Source organism: Patella vulgata, chromosome 4, assembly GCF_932274485.2.
Source record: "Patella vulgata chromosome 4, xgPatVulg1.2, whole genome shotgun sequence".
In the NCBI taxonomy this organism is placed as follows: Eukaryota; Metazoa; Mollusca; class Gastropoda; family Patellidae; genus Patella; species Patella vulgata.
In genome coordinates this window covers 12,187,075-12,206,753 of record NC_065882.2, presented here as the reverse complement: position 1 = coordinate 12,206,753, position 19,679 = coordinate 12,187,075, and the positions used below count along the sequence as shown (strand labels likewise).

The following is a 19,679-nucleotide window of genomic DNA, read 5'->3' as shown; positions in this document are numbered from 1 at the left end:
AGGAGCAATTTGACATTTTGCCGAGCAGTGGTGTGTATAGAATTCTAAATAGGGGACAATTTAATTAAACCAATATTAAAACAAGGTAACCCTCAAATATTTCACTTCTGTTACGGAACATAAAGAGTACATACTATTTTCTGATTTCACCAAATGAATGTAAATATCACTTAAAGGTCCGAAGCACAATTTGCATTTTCATCAAAATATCAAAATTTTCAAGACTTGACTTATGGTACATGTAAATATGTTCTCAGATTGATTATTTAGAACAAAATCAAATTGCCAGATATCCTCCCGGCTTGGGTTCTTTCAGGTTTCTCCACTACCAATAATGAAATGGGGTTTAATGTACAACTGTTGTGCTCCAACTGGGCTAATGAAGACGGGTATATCGAATTCCAACTGCCAATGGATCTTTTATGGGCACGCCAATGTATACACACATGGGTCCTCGGTTTTTCATCCCATCCGAACAACTAGACAGCTGCCCTCTGTTCTGCATCACTGACAAGGGGAAACCATACCGGAAAATCCTGATGAACCTTCTCAGCCAATGCGACCACCAGGCTAGCTAGACAGTGTCTTACCGACTTAGCCACCATGGCTCCCCCGGAGCAGAACAGTAGGACGTTAAACCCCATTTCATTTCATTTTTTACTAATAAAAGATGTCGCCCTCTTGTTATACCCGAGCATCATAGATCGATGAAAATTCAATTGATCATAACTTTGTAGATATTGAATGGAATTGAACCATTTTGGACTGATATTCCTGTTTAAGATTAAACTTTCAAAATATATCGTAGTGTGTCCAGGATTTCGATAGCTCTAAATGATGCATCAAGTCTTTAAAATGTAATTGTTGTATGCAGAAATGAGTTAGATCAATGATTTCTAACGTGAGTTATATGCTCTGTATGATGGTGAATGATGCTGGAGCAATTTGGAAATGATGTATTAATAACAATTTTTTCTGAACTCATTATTGTTGATGTACAGGAAATATCCTGCCATCGCGACAAAATAATAATATTACCTTATGACAATTGAAAAAACTATTTTATTTTTTAGAGTTCTTATTTTTCTTAATTTGATGTATTACATTTTATATTGTACTTTCTCAGAACTTGGCTAGCTTTTATGCAAAAGGAGGTCGCAAGAGTTGAGGTGGAGCATGGTCCTAAAAGTTGGATACAATTGGCTTAAGACAGTATTTGCCTTTGTCTAACAGCATGTAATTACCGGTTATATGGCATTTTGGATCTCTTATTAATTTAACAGGCCCATAGATAGGAGGTGGTGGAAGTGGGGTGGGGATTTGCTTCTGGTTGCCACCCCCCAAAATTTATTGATCGAAAAATAGTAGTCTGTTGATCCCAAAAGATAGTGTGACAATGCAATGAATCCTTTAACTTAATAACTTATTAAAGATACTTTATGGGAGATTAGATAAAGAGCTGGCAGTTCTCACTATAATAGTTAAAAGCTAGATAATGTAAAGGGAATTTAGCAACTGAATTTTGGGCCCAGCCTTGATCATCATCACTAAAGTCAATACAATAAAATACATAGTCTTGATTATCAATTTCTTGATTTAATCACAAATGAGCTTAGAGCAGCAGATCAGATCCTAATCCAGTAAATATAGCAGGCTAGGGATGATATCAAGAGTTGATTATGGTCTGGATATGTTAATTAATGGCTAATTAATAATTTAGATAACATTTCAGGCCTAAAGAAAGACTTGCAATAGGCAGATTTAGATCTTGCATAATGTATGTTTAACTAAACAGTCTTACCTTTTCATGCAGGGTGTGGAATTCATTATATCTTCTAAATATAAACCAGGATTTTCCTTCCGCATTTACCACAACTTTATAAACCTGGAGAGGGAAAAAATGTTGAATCATGTCCATAAAGCGACGCTTTGACGAACATTTCTTTTTCAATCTTTTGCCCATCTTACTTTCACATTAGTCACAAATGGAGCAAATAGTCCTCTGGGTTATGCAAATGTCATAAAACTCCTTCTGTTCGGTCATTTTCAGATGTCACCATTAAATATTATATGAATAAACTTGACACAATAATGTCATGGTAGGCTTCTCTCCACGTCAAGTCCTCAATGATATTTTTATGTTTCCAAAAATTACGACACAGCCATTAAAATGTTCGAACACAAATTACTGTCTGCTTGTTATAAATTCAGATGTTTTTTGCAGATGTGGAAATCTTTGAAATACAAATCCAAAACTAATGTTCCTTAAATGATTCTTCTGCACAGTTTGTGGAAAAATTCTTCCATTAACTAAGAAAAAGAATGTCACATGTTTTTGGCTTCTGAAAGGGGAAAAATGAATGATGTCATCATGTATAGCTCTGCCGAGACTTAAATGAAACCTCAGAAACGTGCTTTTACGAAAGTATCTTAATTAACAGAAATCTGACATCATTACAACAAACTGGTTTGTTGTTGTCCTTGATATATGTAACTGACACATTTAGCCGTCTTACCAGAAGTATAGCTGCTAACAACCGAAACCTTAAGTGTACGAAAATATCTTGAATCAAAAGAAAAATGTCGTCAATCTCCAAAACAAATTTGTTGTTGTCAGGACACTTGTACGATGATCCCCAAGGACACTAAGAGGTATATAGAGTTCTTTTCCTTATAAAACAGACCTCTAAGCCATTTAATGTAACATCTTGTCACAGGCTAACTTCCTTCAAATGAAATAACACAATATAATCTATCAGCTTAAGACAATGGTTTATCATTTGGCCATCTAATCTTAGCGTTTCCCGAAATCATCTATCATAACAACTTTAGAGATCGAATTTGTCCGATTGTCATTTGCCATGTCTGAGACCCAGATCTCACGAAATCCAAACATTGATTAAAAGAGACAGGTCTTCGAAAGTTGAATCAATTTAAAATCCTAGACATCACAATCTAAAACGTTTTCCCTTTTCAACATTTTACAAAGTATGACTGAGCTCAAATACAATATTGATCCTAATTTATAAATATTTCAATATCAAAACAGACGCCGACGAAAGAGATATTGATCAGAAATGACTGTTAATATCTAAAATCACAATACAAGACCTGCTACGTCTGTTACTTTATGAAATGAGACAGGGGTTAACGTCCTAATACTCCGACTGGGCTAATGAAGATGGGTGCTACTTTATGAAATGAAACAGGGTTCAACGTCCTAATACTCCGACTGGGCTAATGAAGATTGGTGCTACTTTATGAAATGAAATGGGGTTAAGGGCCTGCTCAGACTGGGCTAATGAAGACAGTTGCTACATCATGAAATGAAATGGGGTTAACGTCCTGTTCAGACTGGTGCTACTTTATGACCAAATATTATAAAAATGTTGAACCCTTCTTTGTCACTGAAAATATGAAATGAAATGGAGTTTAATGTCCTATTGTTTTGCTCCAAACTGGGCTAATGAAGACGGGCATCTGCCATACAGTTTACTATGAGAGAAATTTTGCCCGGACAGCGGCACTACGACCTACTCTTATATCGAATTCCAACTGTCAAGGGATATTTAACGTTCACACCAATGTGTACACAGGACCTCGGTTTTTCGTCCAATCTGAACGACTAGACAGCTGTACGCCGGAAAATCTGGATGAACTTTCTCGTCCAATGCAGGGATCAAACACCTGACCTTCAGGCTAGCGAGCTAGTGTCTTACCCACTTAGCCAACGTGATCCCCCTTCTTTGTAACTATATGTTCACATATGGAAATCTAAATTAGTGTACATGTACGCAAAAGAGCATGTTAAATCCCAAGAGATAAGTTTCATAAGTCGGGATATAATATCTTTCTGATATAGACTGTTTAATAAATGACAAGTAATCAGGTCCGATTCCGTTCCTAAGCAATAATCACAAACCTATTTTCAACTATCTATGGATAGCTCAGAAATCAATGTAGCTACGATTAGGCCTAAAACTTTTGTTCCAACATCACGGACACTGAAAAATCGTTGTTTTGACTCTTCTTTGTAGCTAAACCTGTCTGTACATAGAGAGAGAGAGGGAGAAATGGGGTTTAACGTCCATTCGACACAAACTAGGTCATTTCGGGAATAACATATGGTTTAATTTTATTTCAATAATTCGCTTGCTCGTAGGGGTCTTTAGCAGTGGGAGGAAACCGTTGGACAGGCGACCCTACTCCTTGTCATGTACAACCGGGGATTCGAAACCATGCCAGTTGACTCAATGACAGGCTTTATGATACAGCACGCACTGCTTACCATTCGGCCATCCAACCCCCCACTGTCTGTACATGGTTATCTAAACAATTAGTGTATACATGTATGTAAACAAAAGGGGGATCACAGTGGCTAAGTGGGTAAGACGCTGGCTCACTAGCCTGGAGGATGGGTGTTCGATCCTTGCATGGCCGAGAAAGTTCATCCAGATTTTCCGTTGTGGTTTCCCCTTGTCAGTGATGCCTGACAAGGACAGCTGTCTAGTCGTTCAGATGGTACGAAAAACCGAGGTCCCGTGTACACATTGGCGTGCACGTAAAAGATCCCTTGGCGGTTGGAATTTGATATAAGAGTGGGCCGTAGCAGCGCTGCCCGGGCAAAATTTCCCTCATAGTACACTGTATGGCGTATGCCCGTCTTCATTAGCTCAGTTTAGGAGCAGAACAGTAGGACGTTAAACCCCATTTCATTTCATGTACACAAAAGAGCATGCTAAATCCTGAGAGTTAAATTGCACAATTCATGATACTGTCTTTCTAATATGACATCATAGGGTCAAAAGCTGCTTGTATGACCCCTGGCATGACCTTCCACTAGAACCAGTCAGATTTTCTTGAAGTAGAGGCCTTCGAAAGTATAAAAAATCGAAATGAAACATAAATCTGTATTTTAAGTAGATTGCTCAAATAGAAAGAAAAAAGTTAGTGTATACTTAAACATACATTATTCAAGAGCTAAATCTGCATATTGCAGGTCTTTCTTTAGGCCTGAAATGTTATCTAAATTTTTAATTAGACATTAATTAACTTATCCAGACCATAATCAACTCTCTATGCCATGGCCAGCCTGCGATATTTAGTGGATTGGAAAATATTTTTTGAAAAATAATTAGACATAAAAATAGATAATCAAGTCTTTAGTAATGATGATCGAGGCTAGCCTAAAATTCAAAAGCTAATATCTCAGCTAGTGGAGCAATTTGACTGAAATTTTCAGCATATTCTATTTACATTATCTAGTTTTTAACTATTATAGTGAGAACTGTCAACTCTTTATCTAATCTCCCTTAATGACCCTTTAATGTAATTGAATCATGCAGATTCCGTTCCTTAGCAATAATCATAAACAAGCATATCAATTACATTTTTCTATGGATGGCTCAGAAATCCATGTTATTACAATTGGTTTCTTTTTGTATTTCAAGAGCAGTTGAGATATGCACTTAGTAGCTACGATAAAATAAAAAATCTGCATCAGGTGATCGTGACTTCTAGTTATATTCTTGAATATTTGATACTCTCTAATAATAATCCTTTGTCTTAAAAAATCCTTATTTTCCTTTTTGTTGTCCAATATCAGGTAATTGTGACTTCTATTAGAATTAAAATGAAATTAAATTCTCAATCAAGATTTGTCATTTTAAGACACTCCTTAATCAATACTTTAAAATTATCTTAAAATATCCTTATTCCTCCGCTAATCTAAGACACTCCTTAAAAAATCCTTAAAGCTAATCTATGACGATCCTTAAAAAATCCTTATTTTCCATTTTTTGTCCAACTTTTGGTTTCTAGTTGAATTAAAGTTAAATTCTGAAATAATGTATTGCTATTTTTAAGGCAATCCTTAATTAATCCTTTAAAAATTATCTTAATATATCCTTATTTCTCAGCTAATCTAAGACGATCCTTAAAAAATCCTTATTTTCCATTTTTTGTCCAACTTTTGGTTTCTAGCTGAATTAAAGTTAAACTCTCAAATAATGTATTGCTATTTCTAAGGCATCTTAATTAATCCTTTAAAAATTATCTTAATATATCCTTATTTCTCAGCTAATCTAAGACGATCCTTAAAAAATTCTTATTTTCCATTTTTTGTCCAACTTTTGGTTTCTAGCTGAATTAAAGTTAAACTCTCAAATAATGTATTGCTATTTCTAAGGCATCTTAATTAATCCTTTAAAAATTATCTTAATATATCTTTATTTCTCAGCTAATTATAACTACATGTAGTTTTAGTTGAATTAAGATTAAAAACAGTTCTCAACAAACATATCACCATTTCTATGATACACATTAATTATAGGGAAGAGATAATAAATGCTTCGCATGTCCATCAATCCTTTTCTCAGAACGAAATATACTGTTTAAAAAAATACCTCCTTAATTAATCCTTCAAAATTACCACACCCATCATTCTTAATTAGGCAAGTATTACTTTGGGTGTTAGAAATCCTGTCGATAAATAACCAAATTCATCATTAATTTGTCAAAAATTATTCAAATTGAAAATTGAAACTATTTAAGCTAAATCTTGTCAAATCTTTGTATACTCACAATTGAAATAGAAATAAGAGAGAGAGTGAAATGGGGTTTAACATCTGCTCAACAAACTAGGTCATTTCGGGACTAACATATGGTTAAATTCTATTTCAATAATTTCTTGTGCTTAGGGGTCTTTAGCAGTGGGAGGATACCGGAGGACCTGGAGAAAACCCACGAGGTTGGCCAGACGGCCCTACTCCTTGTCATGTACAACCGGGGAATTGAAATCACGCCAGTTGACTCAATGACAGACCTTATGATACACATGCTAACCATTCGGCCACCCCCCCCCCCCACAATTGAAACATGACAAACAGTTAAAATGTTCCAATTAATCTAAAAGTGAAACAGTTGATTTTCTTTCATCAAACTATGATTATTAAACATGCATTATGAAAGAGCTAAATCTGCCTATCCCAGGTCTTTCTTTAGGCCTGAAATCTTATCTAAATTATTAATTAGACATTAATTTTCTTATCCAGATCATAATCAACTCTCGATGTGAAGGCTATCCTTTGATATCAACTGGATTAGAATCCTATATGCTGAAAACGCTCATTGATAATTAAATCAAAACAATGGATAATCGAGACTATGCTTTTTAACATACTAACTTTAGTAATGATGAACAAGGCTAGGCGGAAATTTACAAAGCTGATATCTCGGTTCATACTTCATAATGGACCAATTTGACTGAAATTTTCAACAAATTACCTTTCCATTATCAAGTTTTTAACTATTATAGCGAGAACTGTCAGCTCTTTATCTAACCTCCCATAATGTATCTTTAATCAAAATCTTCTTTTCATCAAGAGTAGATCATGATCGAATAAAAATACCACAAAAGTAACTGAATGACGATATGAAACAAAACAGTTGATATCTGTGAACAACTTCTGAAACAACACAATTCCTTGCAAGAGTAAATCATTAATCAATAAGATTACAAAAATGCTAATTGAACACTAACACTTTTATCTATGCACAACTTCTGAAAACACACAACTCCATGCAAGAGCAGATCAACAATCGGAAATATCCCAAATTCAAGAGAAATATATAGTCTTGCCAAATTCTGAAATATCCCAAAATCAACAGAAATAAATCTTGCATAATTACTAAAAAAAAAAATTGGTTGAATGTTGACATTGGTATCAATGAACAACTTCTGAAAAAACACAACTCCATGTGCAAGTTGATTATGAATCAAAAATATCCGAAATTCAATAAAAAGATGCTTTGGAATAAATGTTTCTCGATTACAAAAAAAAGTTAATTGAATGCGAACAGCTGGTATCTATATGTATAAACAACTTTCAGATTACAAATAAACTTAATTGAAGGCTAACACAGGTACGTGTGAAGAACTTCTGAAAGCATCCAACTCCATGCAAGAGTAGATCATTAATTAATCGAAAATATCTCAGATTCTATATCAAATAGATTACAGATTATTAAAAATGTTTCAATTACATACCAAGGACAATAACAAACTAGTTTCCTGGCCCCCGAGTTCACAAAGCATTCTCAGACTTAAGTTAAAAATTGACTCAAAATTGTTTGCCTTATGTTAACTAAAATATAGCCCATTATAAAAGTTTTGTTGTTTTAATGTTTCAAATACATCAATAAGAAATTATATGCAAAGTTTTTTGTTTCTGAATCAAAGATATTTCTTATAAACAGTGATTGAAAGTTGAGTAAATTCTTAACTTTGTGAACTCGGGGCCTGGAAGGATGACATATTTCTGTTAATTAAGACACTTTCGTAAAAGCTAGTTTTCGACAGGTTTTATTTATTGAGAACTACTGACATAATTAAGTCTCACCAGAGTTCGGTACATGTCCTCACTGATATGACTCCAGAAAAAAACTCCTTGCAAGAGCAGATAAACAATTGGAAATATCCCAGAGTTAATAGAAAGATGACTTGATATATATAAATCTTATCGTATTACTAAAATAAACAACTGGTAATTCAAGGCTAACAATGGTACATTTATCTATGGATGATTTCCGAAAAAAAACCCAACAAGATCATGCATTAACAGAAAATATCCTGAATTCAACAGAGAGCAGATTCGAAACAAATCATGTCAGATAATTAAACAAAGTAGTTGAACGCTAACACTGGTATAACTTCTGAAAAAAAATGCAAGACAAATCAACAATTGGAAATATCACAGATTCAACCGAAAGATCGTTCCAAAAAATGGTTGATGTCATGTCAGGATATATCTCCGATGAATTCCTTGTAATGGTAACAAACATGTTGCACTTTGAGAAATTACCCCTTCAATCACGCAAAAACCATCTTAAATCACCAGCAACCTCGCTTCATAATAACTCTACAACACTGAACGGCCATCACTAAGAAGCAGTTTATACAATTCAGTCTACTCCTAAGATGGAAATATTGGAGAATTTTTCATTAAGTGTAAAAGGTTCTGTCCTTGATATGGTTGCTCAGAAATCAATGGAGAGAGAGAGAGAGAGAGAGATATAGTGGTTCCATCACGTAATATGGTAGTTATTCAGTGGGTTATTACTGATACCAATAGGGAACAAAACATACATTAATAGGATTACATCTATACCACCAACTGCACTTCATTACAACCATTCAATAAATTCTCCCCCTAGCCAACATTCAGTAATTCCCCCCCCCCCACCCTATAGCCACTGAGCAGTGTTCAGTGTATTTCGATTTTAGACCCACTCACAAATTAAATTTTTATTATTAGGGCTTTCATTCAAGTAATGTCCCTAGAGCTCACCTGTCATATAGTTTGCTTACCATAAAATTAGAATTTTAAAGAACTTAAACATATATTTATGCAAGAGCTAAGTCTGCCTATTGCAGGTCTTTCTGTGGGCCTGAAATGTTTTCTAAATTATTAATTAGACATTTATTAACATATCAAGACCATAATCAACTCTTGATGGCATCTGATGCGTACGATTTAAATCTGATCTGCATTTCAATGGCTGTTCATGATTAACCGTAAAAATGGACAATTGAGAGTTTGTTTATAATCATAACAATGACAATCAAGGCTACAGTGCTTTTGAAATTCGTTTTTCTCCGCTCAGAGTGCAGTATTTTGGCTGAAATTTCCAGCATATTCTCTTTACGTTACCTATTTTATAACTATTATAGTGAGAACTGTCAGCTCTTTATCTAATCTCTTATAATGTCCCTTTAACCTTAGCACACAAAAAATACAGTTAAATTTATAGTTTCATGTGTAAAAACCCTTGAAAATATAGATACAAAAAAATTTGGAAATGTCTCCCCTAGCCACCAAATTGCACCGCTGCAGAATGTATACCCGTCAGTTAATTTACAGACCATAAAATCTGAATTTTAAAGAAGTTAACCTTAACACTCAATAAATAATGATAGATTTATAGTTATTTATGGAGGGAGAGGCAGGTTTAACACTAGGCAAAACATAGTTCATTTTGGGTCTATAAAGGAAAAGCCATATGCAACTATGCAACTAACTCAGGGTGAACATAAAATACAAGATATTGATGCCATACTTAACTAACTCAGGATGAACATAAAATACAAGATATTGATGCCATACTTAACTAACTCGGGGTCAACATAAAATACAAGACATTGATACAATCTGTAATTAACTCAGGGTTAACATAAAATACAAGATATGGATACAATCTGTAACTAACTCAGAGTTAACATAAAATACAATGTTGATACAATCTGTAACTAACTCAGGGTTAACATAAAATACAATGTTGATACAATCTGTAATTAACTCAGGGTTAACATAAAATACAAGATATGGATACAATCTGTAACTAACTCGGAGTTAACATAAAATACAAAATATCGATACAAATATAAAATACCACTTTGACAAAAGATATTCTCTCGGCTAAAAAATCTTTATTCTCTCAGCTACGAGAGATACCGTAGAATCAAACCGCTCCAGAGCTGATTTGGTTGATAAGAAAAAGACACAAAACTGAAGGATTACAGGCCTACCCGTCCAATTAATACAACAGATAATCTCACCTCGGTCCACACATACTAGTGGCCTCCTACTTTCGATTTCCAAGGCTTAGTCCAAAATAAACTATTTGGTACTAATTCTTACCTATATATATCAAACCCTTTGGACAGCCATGTTGAATTGCACACTATTTAACGTCTAAAAACCAAACTACTTTATAGAATCATCTAAACTTGGGCACCCCAACCATTTTTATTTTTGTTTTACAATGCTCTACATCTGAGTGTTCCAACTTTGGATTTATATTTAGCCTTATAATCCTCTCACCGGTGTTAGCTCAACACCCTTGTCTATATACTATCCCTTTATTGTTATGACAAGTAACAATGTTACAAACCAACCAAAGGCATCCTAGTTATTAAAAATATGGACACTATATCACTTCACTCTAAACGATCGGGGGTTGGATGGCTGAATGGTTAGCGTGTGCGCGCTGTATCATAAAGTCTGTCATTGAGTCAATTGGCGTGGTTTTGATTCCCCGGTTGTACGTGACAAGGAGTAGGGTCGCCTGTCCAACCTCATGGGTTTTCTCCGGGTCCTCCGGATTCCTCCCACTGCTAAAGAACCCTACGTGCAATGAATTATTGAAATAAAATTGAACCATATGTTAGTCCCGAAATGACCTAGTTTGTGTCGAGTGGCCAATCAACCCCATTTCTCTCTCTCTCTCTCTAAACAATCAGTTGTCAAACCTCTGTAAAACCCCAGTAAGCGAGCTACAGACGCCGGTAACAAATTCGCAAATCCTGCCAAGAGGCCAACCCCCATAACCCCGGCAATTAGTAACAATGGAAACCACACCAGGGTTTCGGAAAAGTATAAATAAAAACTCCCACCAGTCTGAAGAGTTCAATATGGACGAAACTAGTCACTGACACATGGGATAACCACAAGATATTAATACTAATTTTATTTACATATAGTATCTGTATGTAGTGTTTGAAACAAGCAATTTACATTTGAGAAAAAACTGATTTAATAAACTTGTAAAAAAAAATTGAAGAAAATATCCAATAATTCTGGTTATATACTTACAATGTATTTCTTCTCTTTTTCCCAGGTCTGGAAATCAGATATAGAGGCTGAAGCAGTATGATCATTGTCAGACATTTTAACTGAAAAAAAAAAAAAAAATGGTAATCAAAGTGATTTGGAGACAGTGACGTAATTTGCGGAAAATAGCGCCTATGCCAAGCACTGGAATTGTGTCCTTGTTTAAACATCTGACACCCATTTTGTTTTTAGATAACTTTACCAGCTAAAAAATACAAGTCAATTTCATTAAACTTTTAACTAACAAGTGGGGTTGCCCGTAATGGCCACATTATGCAAGAGATGGACAGAGAACAAGCTAAAAAAACAATTTTTCGTACAATCAGGGGCCATAGTCTAGGTGTTGTGGTCCGACGTGCATCAATATCAAAAGGAACTGAGATCTTTGGGTTTAAACATATATTTTAAGTTTCATCAAAATCAGATCAAAATTGTGACCTCCAGAGATTTAAGTTTCATCAAAATCGTTTCAAAATTGTGACCTGTAGATAGAGCCCACAACCTTAAGCTTGGTACATGTATTAAATACTTTCCACTATTTGCGTACGGGGATTGGCCATTTTGTCGGGCAGTTGCAGTCCGATTTTCACGAAATTCAAACTCAAGTGTCATTATGGTGTAACAGCGATATAGTTGAACCGTTTTTAAAATCAATTAAAAATTGTAGCATGTAGAAGGTCCACAAGCTGAAAATGTGATTTTTTGTACAATCAGGGGCCATAATCCAGAAAGTTATGGTCCGATATGTGACAATATCGCAAGGAACCGAGATATACCTTTTCAAGATGCCATCAAAATTGGATAAAAATTGTGACCTCTACTGTGTCCACAAGCTAAAAAAATGATTTTTCGTACAATCAGGGGCCATAACCCAGAAAATTACGGTCCGATATTGTGATCTGCAGAGTGTCCACTCGGACGACAGTGTTGACGAGAATATACGTCCACATGAAGATGGGAGCGTATAAAAGTTATGGCAATTGTGTTACTGCCAGTATCACAAGTGGCGTGTAGGGCATGTGCCCTACCTACCTGAGCGTAGATACACCACTGTGTTTGGAGCTGTGTGTTATAACTTTATAAGCATCACTTATGAATAAAAAAGTATTCAAATTTTGCTTTTTCCAGAACTATAACTTTCCCAGACTGTACAGCACCATGGACGCTTACAGTTGAAAGACAATTCAATCACGTTATTTTTAGGATATTGATTGGAGGGGGTATAAAACTTATAGTTGTTTGTGGACATTGGATAACCCTTGGCTATATGAATTCAAAATCAATTAAATGTGGTTTAGCATCCCACTTTTCTGCACCAACTGAGCTAATGAAGACGGTCATACACACCATACAATGTGCTCTGAGGAAAATTTTGCCTGGACATCGGTGCTACAACCTACTCTTATATCAATTTCAACTGCCAAGGGATCTTCTATGTACATGCCAATGTGTACAGAGGACCTCGTTTTTTCGTCCTATCAGAACGACTAGATAGCTGTCCTTGTCAGGCCCTCCGTCCTGCACCACTGACAAAGGGAAAACTACGCCAGAAAATCCTGATGAACGTTCTCGGCCAACACAGGGAGCAAACCCGCAACCGCCAGACTAACTAGCAAGCATCTTACTCACTTAACCACCGCGGCTCTATAGGTATTCGAAGAAGAGTATACTGAGAAATGTGAAAAAATTTACCACATAGCACTCTCCATGGTATACATACACCCTTCTTCATTAGCACGGTGGGTATTTAGAGAAGCGTGATATTAAACACCATTTCACAATGTATGTAAAGAAATTTCTTTTAAATCAAATCATTGTTATTCGCCCTATATTACTGATAACAGAATTTTTTAATTGAACAAATATTTACAGGTCTGGGCCATAAACAATAGGTCTATGCCAAACAGATTTGGATTAGACCAATAAAGTATAACAAAATTAAAAATTTAAATTCCTTATTTTCATTTGAACTGACAGATTGATTTTTGGAGATGCTAATTGTGTATAATTGAGTATTTTGGGGAATACTAACCCTAACCGAAATCACAGTCCACATGGGAAATGCTTTATTGTAGGCTGGTTGGGGAGGTTCACAATGGCCGCTTAATATAGATGAGTATTTAGGGAATACTAACCCTAGCCCTTTTACGAGGGGTAAAAGGTAAATTGGATCCAAGTTCAGGGTTAGGGTTAGTATTCCCCAAAATACTCATTTATGTAAAGCGGCCATTGTGAACCTCCCCAACCAGCCTACAATAAGCATTTCCCATTGATTTTCCTTCCAGCCATTTTTAGGTAGGCCAAACCAATTTACTTTCCAGTTCTTCTGGAACTTGGTAAATAAATAGCTACTTAAAAGATTTTGGAACTAAAAGCTTTTGAACAGCGTAACCAAGCAGAAATTTAACAGGTATTCCAAAAGAACAGAAATTCAAATTGGTGTAGCCTTAAATTATGACTGGCGAAAATGGTTCAATTAGCATCCCTGCAGTGAGCCCTTGGGTTTTGTGGTTTACATCAGAATAGCTCCCAGTCAAATCAGACAAACTATAATCTCAGATGTTATGTACATGTATGTATTCTATTCCCTTTAGATCGATTACAGGGGTTTGATGTCGAGGGAATTAATGCTGCAAATAATAGATTCAGACTCAGAATTTCAAAAGTGTCATTCAATTCCTCAAAATTTTATAAACGATGTGGAATACTCATGTTTTTTTCAAGTCAAATGAGTTACAAACCCTCCATCTATGACATTTTGGCATTTCATTTGCATACTTAAATAAACTCTTCTCTTTTTTATTTCAGAGACCTACATGTACATGTAGAGTAAAATGCGATTTGTTGTTTAAATATACTTTCCCACGTAAAAACATGTGATTTGATATTATATTTGGACTAAAAAAACATTCAAACTAATTATTCTATCAAAAATTTGCTTCATATAACTATCAAAACTTTGTATTCGCTATAAAGAAACTGTCATTAGAAGCTATGTTTGCTCACCTAATTTGATTGAGGGAGGGTCCATTTTTCAGAATGTAATTTTCATTACTTACTGTCCATTTACCATACATATTGAGGCTTAAGTAAATTCTTAATTATTTTCTGTTAACTTCTTTTCCACCATTTAATTGCAGAGTTAATTGCAGAGTCTTTCGCGCATTAACACCCCTCAATGTCCCCAAAACCGCCTAACCATTTGATCAAGAAATAACAACCGCTCCCTCAGTCAAGCTAACATGCAACAAGCTGTCGGATAAGCCGTCGGGTTGCGAGTTAGTGATACCCTGACATTTTTCCCAATGCTTGTCCCGTTGGTTGTTTTTCGGGTATTCCAGTAATTTTCTTGTAAGACTGGGCGTCTATACTTTCTATATATACAAAATTTGCCATACTTTTATTGGAAATAACCACCCAATAAATACTTTTGTGGGAAAGTATCTTTAATATATACTCTTCAAAAAAAGTAGGGGATATCGAAATGTAAATACCTATGCAGGTTGCGACATTTGACATGCTTTGAGAGTATGTTCACAGATGAAGAACTTATCGCCCCAACAGAACCACTGAGCTGCACATGCGACACGCAATAGCGCCATACACGTGAAAGGGGTTCATTGTCAAATTTGACACTTCAAGGAAGGGTTGATGAAAACTGCTGCATGCTGGTTTATCTATCCATGTTTGCTTTCCTATCGGTTCTTGTATAAGATTTACTGTTTAGCGTATCTTTGCTTTAGTGTGTTACGTTTAATTTGATCGGGAGACGTGTTTGTTGACGTCAACATCAACCGACAACACTGCACGAATTGAGCATGGCACTGCAAGAGGAGAGGGTCAGATTGCCCCAAATCGTGATTGGACGGTTGATTAGGAGCATGACACGACATATTGCTGAATGTCTGAGGATTGGTGGAGCAATTACTCATTATTAAGACAAAAATCAAAAACGTCCATTTTCATTTTTGACGGTGTACATGTATCTCTTTGCGAGTGAAATGGGACCGTCAGATAAGCCGCCCATATGAACTGTTTATGTAGGCAATTGGCCTGTTATTAACATACACTGGTTACCTCTAATAAAAACAGCAGTGCATTTCCGCAGTTTTGTATTGTTTCTGAATATCCCCTACTTTTTTCAAGAGTATATTACACTGATAACTTCCAAAACATTTGACCTTGAATTATGGTTAGTAAAACAAACTAATTTATTTGGTTTATTTCCTGGTTGAAACTAGGACCAACCCTACTGATAGCTTGTAAGTCAGGTATATACTCTTTCTTTACATAATATCAATATTTCCTCAACTTTCATACTTACACAATTTACACAAATTTAATACACCCACATAAGGCCGCAGTTAATTAATTCTTTGTTCCTCATGACCCATCTGTCTGTCCATAATAATTAAGCACTTCTATAATTATTTGATCAAAATCAGTGAAGAGACAAATTCGTCCTATACAGTTTAAAGTTCTTAACTTTTGCAATCATATAAGAGTTATCTCCCATATAAATTTTAAATGCACTGGTATTGAAATGGGGTTTAAAGGACAATATTGGTGCCAGTCATTATAAAATATGTGATAGAGCTCGTTAAATACATCCCAAATATAATTTTAACACAGAGATCATTGCTACGGGAGATGTGTAACAAGCACGTGAAGAAACGGGAAGTGACATCAAACATGACAAACATGAGTTGTCCTTCTATATAACTGACTGAAGTAACGAGCGATAACAGACAAACGATCGAATTTCATTTCACTGATAATTCAGTTGAAGATGAAAAGTTATTATATGAGACGATGAGAGGATATCTGACAATTCAAAAAAAGGGTTAATGAAGATGGGGACAGGCCTATGCAAAGCAGTGTGCAAGCATGATATATGGAAAATTTGGCATGCCAACGACTACACAGGTAAACCTCTGGTTTTCCATACCATCCGAAAAACAAGAAATTTTTTTTTTATTTGTCTGGCTCTCTGTATTGCTCCACTGACAAGCGTAAATCCAGAGAGAAATGGAGTTTAACGTTCACTCGACACAAACCAGGTCATTTCGGGACTAACCATATGGTTCAATTTTATTTCAATAAATTGTTTGCGTGTAGGTCTTTTAGCAGTGGGAAGAAACCTGAGAACCCGAAAAAAAACATTTACGAGAACCGGATCAAATACCAACTCGAGACCTATGTCATATACAAAACGAGATAGGTAATCGAAACCGATTTGTTTCCTCGTAAAAAACGCCTCTATGGTAATTTTTATTCCTATAATTATTATGAGCATGTTTTCTGCCAACTCTTATTCATTTTTTAATGCTTATGTTGTCAGGACAACAGCATTTGAGTACACTGGTGTACCTCAGTTTTTCAACCAATCCAAATGACACACTATCCTTGTCATGAGGTTTAATGTCCTACTTTTCTGCATCCAAAAGATACATTATTTAAAGATACATTATGTAAAATTTAGATAAAGAGCTAGCCATTCTTGCTATAATAGTTCAAAAATAGATAATGTAAAATGAACAATTTGAAAATTTCATCCAAATTACTCAATTGCGAGCAAAGATATTAGCCTTTGAAGGTTTGACAATAATTTCAACCACAGTACTGGTTGTTCGAAGCTAAGTCTTGCTCCACCATTTATAGATTAAATCAAAATATGTCTGAACTTTCTAATCTATTTAATATCGGAGAAACCCGATGCCATCGACAGTTGATTATTGTCTGGATAAGTTAATTAATGTCTAATTAATAATTTAGATAACATTTCAGGCCAAAAGAAAGACCTGCAATAGACAGATTTAGCTCTTGCATAATGTATGTTTAATTAGGCTAATGAAGATGGCTTTGTGCTACGAGGGACATTTTGCCTAAGTTCTTATATCTTGTTCCAACTTACTATAATAGGCTATACTAGGATCATTAACGTACTGTCATATGGTAGCCTAAATACAGGACCTTGTGCTTTTCAGTCCAATCCAAATGGCTAAATACTTTTTCTGTCCTGCACCACTGATACGGTGAAGCCATATGATGGCAAATCCAGAGGAATCTTCTAGTTAGTTAATTCGCTAGATCCATGGCATCGTGCCACACTCTTGCAAAATAGTGGCTTTGCCACAATTATAGACTGAACTTCTTTTGTGGTATGGCTAGGTGGTTAAGGCGCTGGCTCGCTAGCCTGGAGGTCGGGTGTTCGATCCCTGCATTGGCCGAGAAAGTTCATCCCGATTTTCCGACGTGGTTTCCCCTTGTCAGTGATGCAGGACAGAGGGCCTGACAAGGACAGCTGTCTAGTCCTTCGGATGAGACGAAAAACCGAGGTCCCATGTAAACATTGGAATGCACGTAAAAGATCCCTTGGCAGTTGGAATTCGATATAAGAGTAGGCGATAGTGCTGCTGCCCCGGGCAAAATTTCCCTCATAGCACACTGTATGGCGTATGCCCGTCTTCATTAGCCCAGTATAGGAGCAGAACAGTAGGACGTTAAACCCCATTTCATTTCATTTCATTTCTATTGTGGTAAATAGTAAGATAATGTTTTTGACGATAAATATATATTTTCTTTGACAGAATGAATGCAAAAATGCTTGGCTAAAATCCTTTGATTCAGTCAAATATTTCTACCCCTTTCACTCAAGAATTAATTCCTGGGGACCAACCTCGTGGGTTTTCTCCGGGTCCTCCGGTTTCCTCCCACTGCTAAAGACCCCTACGCGCAAGCGAATTATTGAAATAAATTAAACCATATGTCCCGAAATGACCTAGTTTCTGTCGAGTGGACGTTAAACCCCATTTCTCTCTCTCTCTCTCTCTCAATTCCTGGGGACATATCTATGTGCCATACACAAAGGTTGTTTTGTGTGTGTGTATGAAATAGCTTTATTTAATGTCCGCTTCCACTGAAGTGATATTGCCGACAAAGGGCTATTGCACGTTCTGCTAACATGTTTTTAAGACCACACACAGTAGGCTACTTTGGCCAAAATGAACTTGTGCCCCATCTCCCTCCCTCAGTCTTCGTTAGCCCAGACGGAGCAGAGTATGATTTAACTCATTTATCTCTCTCTCCGCCTCATGGGAGATTGGATGGCCAAATGGTTAGCACATGCGCGTTTTAAATCATCATAATGCCGGCATGCCGCCTGTCATTGAGTCAACTGCAGGCATGGTTTCGATTCCCCGGTTGTACTTGACAACCTCATATGTTTTCTCTGGGTCCTTCGGTTTTCTTCCACTACTGCTAAAGAACGGTACGCGCAAGCAAATTATTGAAATAAAAAATTGAACCATATGTTAGTCCTGAAATGACCTAGTTTGTGTCAAGTGGACGTTAAACACCATTTAATTCTCTCTCAGTCTCTCTCCGCCTCATGTGTTATTGAGTACAGTCTATTTTGGAATTTGATATCCATATTTTGTAAATTGAAGGCTACACCCTATATTAATTGCAAAAGCAAATAAAATAAATTATAAATCTTATTCTTAATTTAATAAATTTACGTCAGAAAAGTGCTGGTCAAGATAATCAGTTTTAATAATTATTACATTTTTGACTGTGAAGACATTCAATTTTAAAGAATGGGCATCGCGGTAAATACAGAAAGAACTTACGTCCTAATTCATAACTTCTCCATATAAATTCAATAACGGTATTACTAGATTTAGATCGGATCTTCCTCCTCAATACAATATTATCCTCTCCCGCCCCCTTTCTCTGAACTTTGAACTCTGGCTTGTGACCTGACTATCTGCTCTATTAAATTTTAATCGATTTTTAAAGGAAATAAAACAGTTTAATTGTTGAGTTTATAGATTATGATTTTATTAAATAAAGTTATTATTATTCTGTAGGGGTTCCTTGACATATTCAAGATTTGAGAGTTTAAAAAAATAAAGTTTATTTTCGAACCGGGAGGAAATAAATCGAAAGTAGTCGGTGGTTGGATTATTGACCAATTAGATCTCCGTAAAATCGAATCTGCCGTTCTGA

The 19,679-nt window shown here is 35.7% G+C and overlaps 1 protein-coding gene across 2 annotated transcripts in view; it reads right to left on the bottom strand.

Moving 5' to 3' along the window:
* LOC126819508 (serine/threonine-protein kinase Sgk1) overlaps positions 1 to 19,394 on the bottom strand; it is a 104,066-nt gene extending 84,672 nt beyond the window's left edge. Inside the window, exons 1-3 of one of the 2 annotated variants that reach the window (XM_050547618.2) lie at positions 19,301 to 19,394; positions 11,652 to 11,731; positions 1,802 to 1,885 (exon numbers count right to left, since the gene is read on the bottom strand). In XM_050547618.2, coding sequence (XP_050403575.1) covers positions 1,802 to 1,885; positions 11,652 to 11,726 — 159 coding nt within the window. In that variant the 5' untranslated portion in view covers positions 11,727 to 11,731; positions 19,301 to 19,394. Of the gene's footprint in view, positions 1 to 1,801; positions 2,964 to 11,651; positions 11,732 to 19,300 lie in introns of those variants that run through there. The other variant, XM_050547617.2, reaches the window with a different exon arrangement.
* Between the last annotated feature and the right edge of the window lie 285 nt (positions 19,395 to 19,679).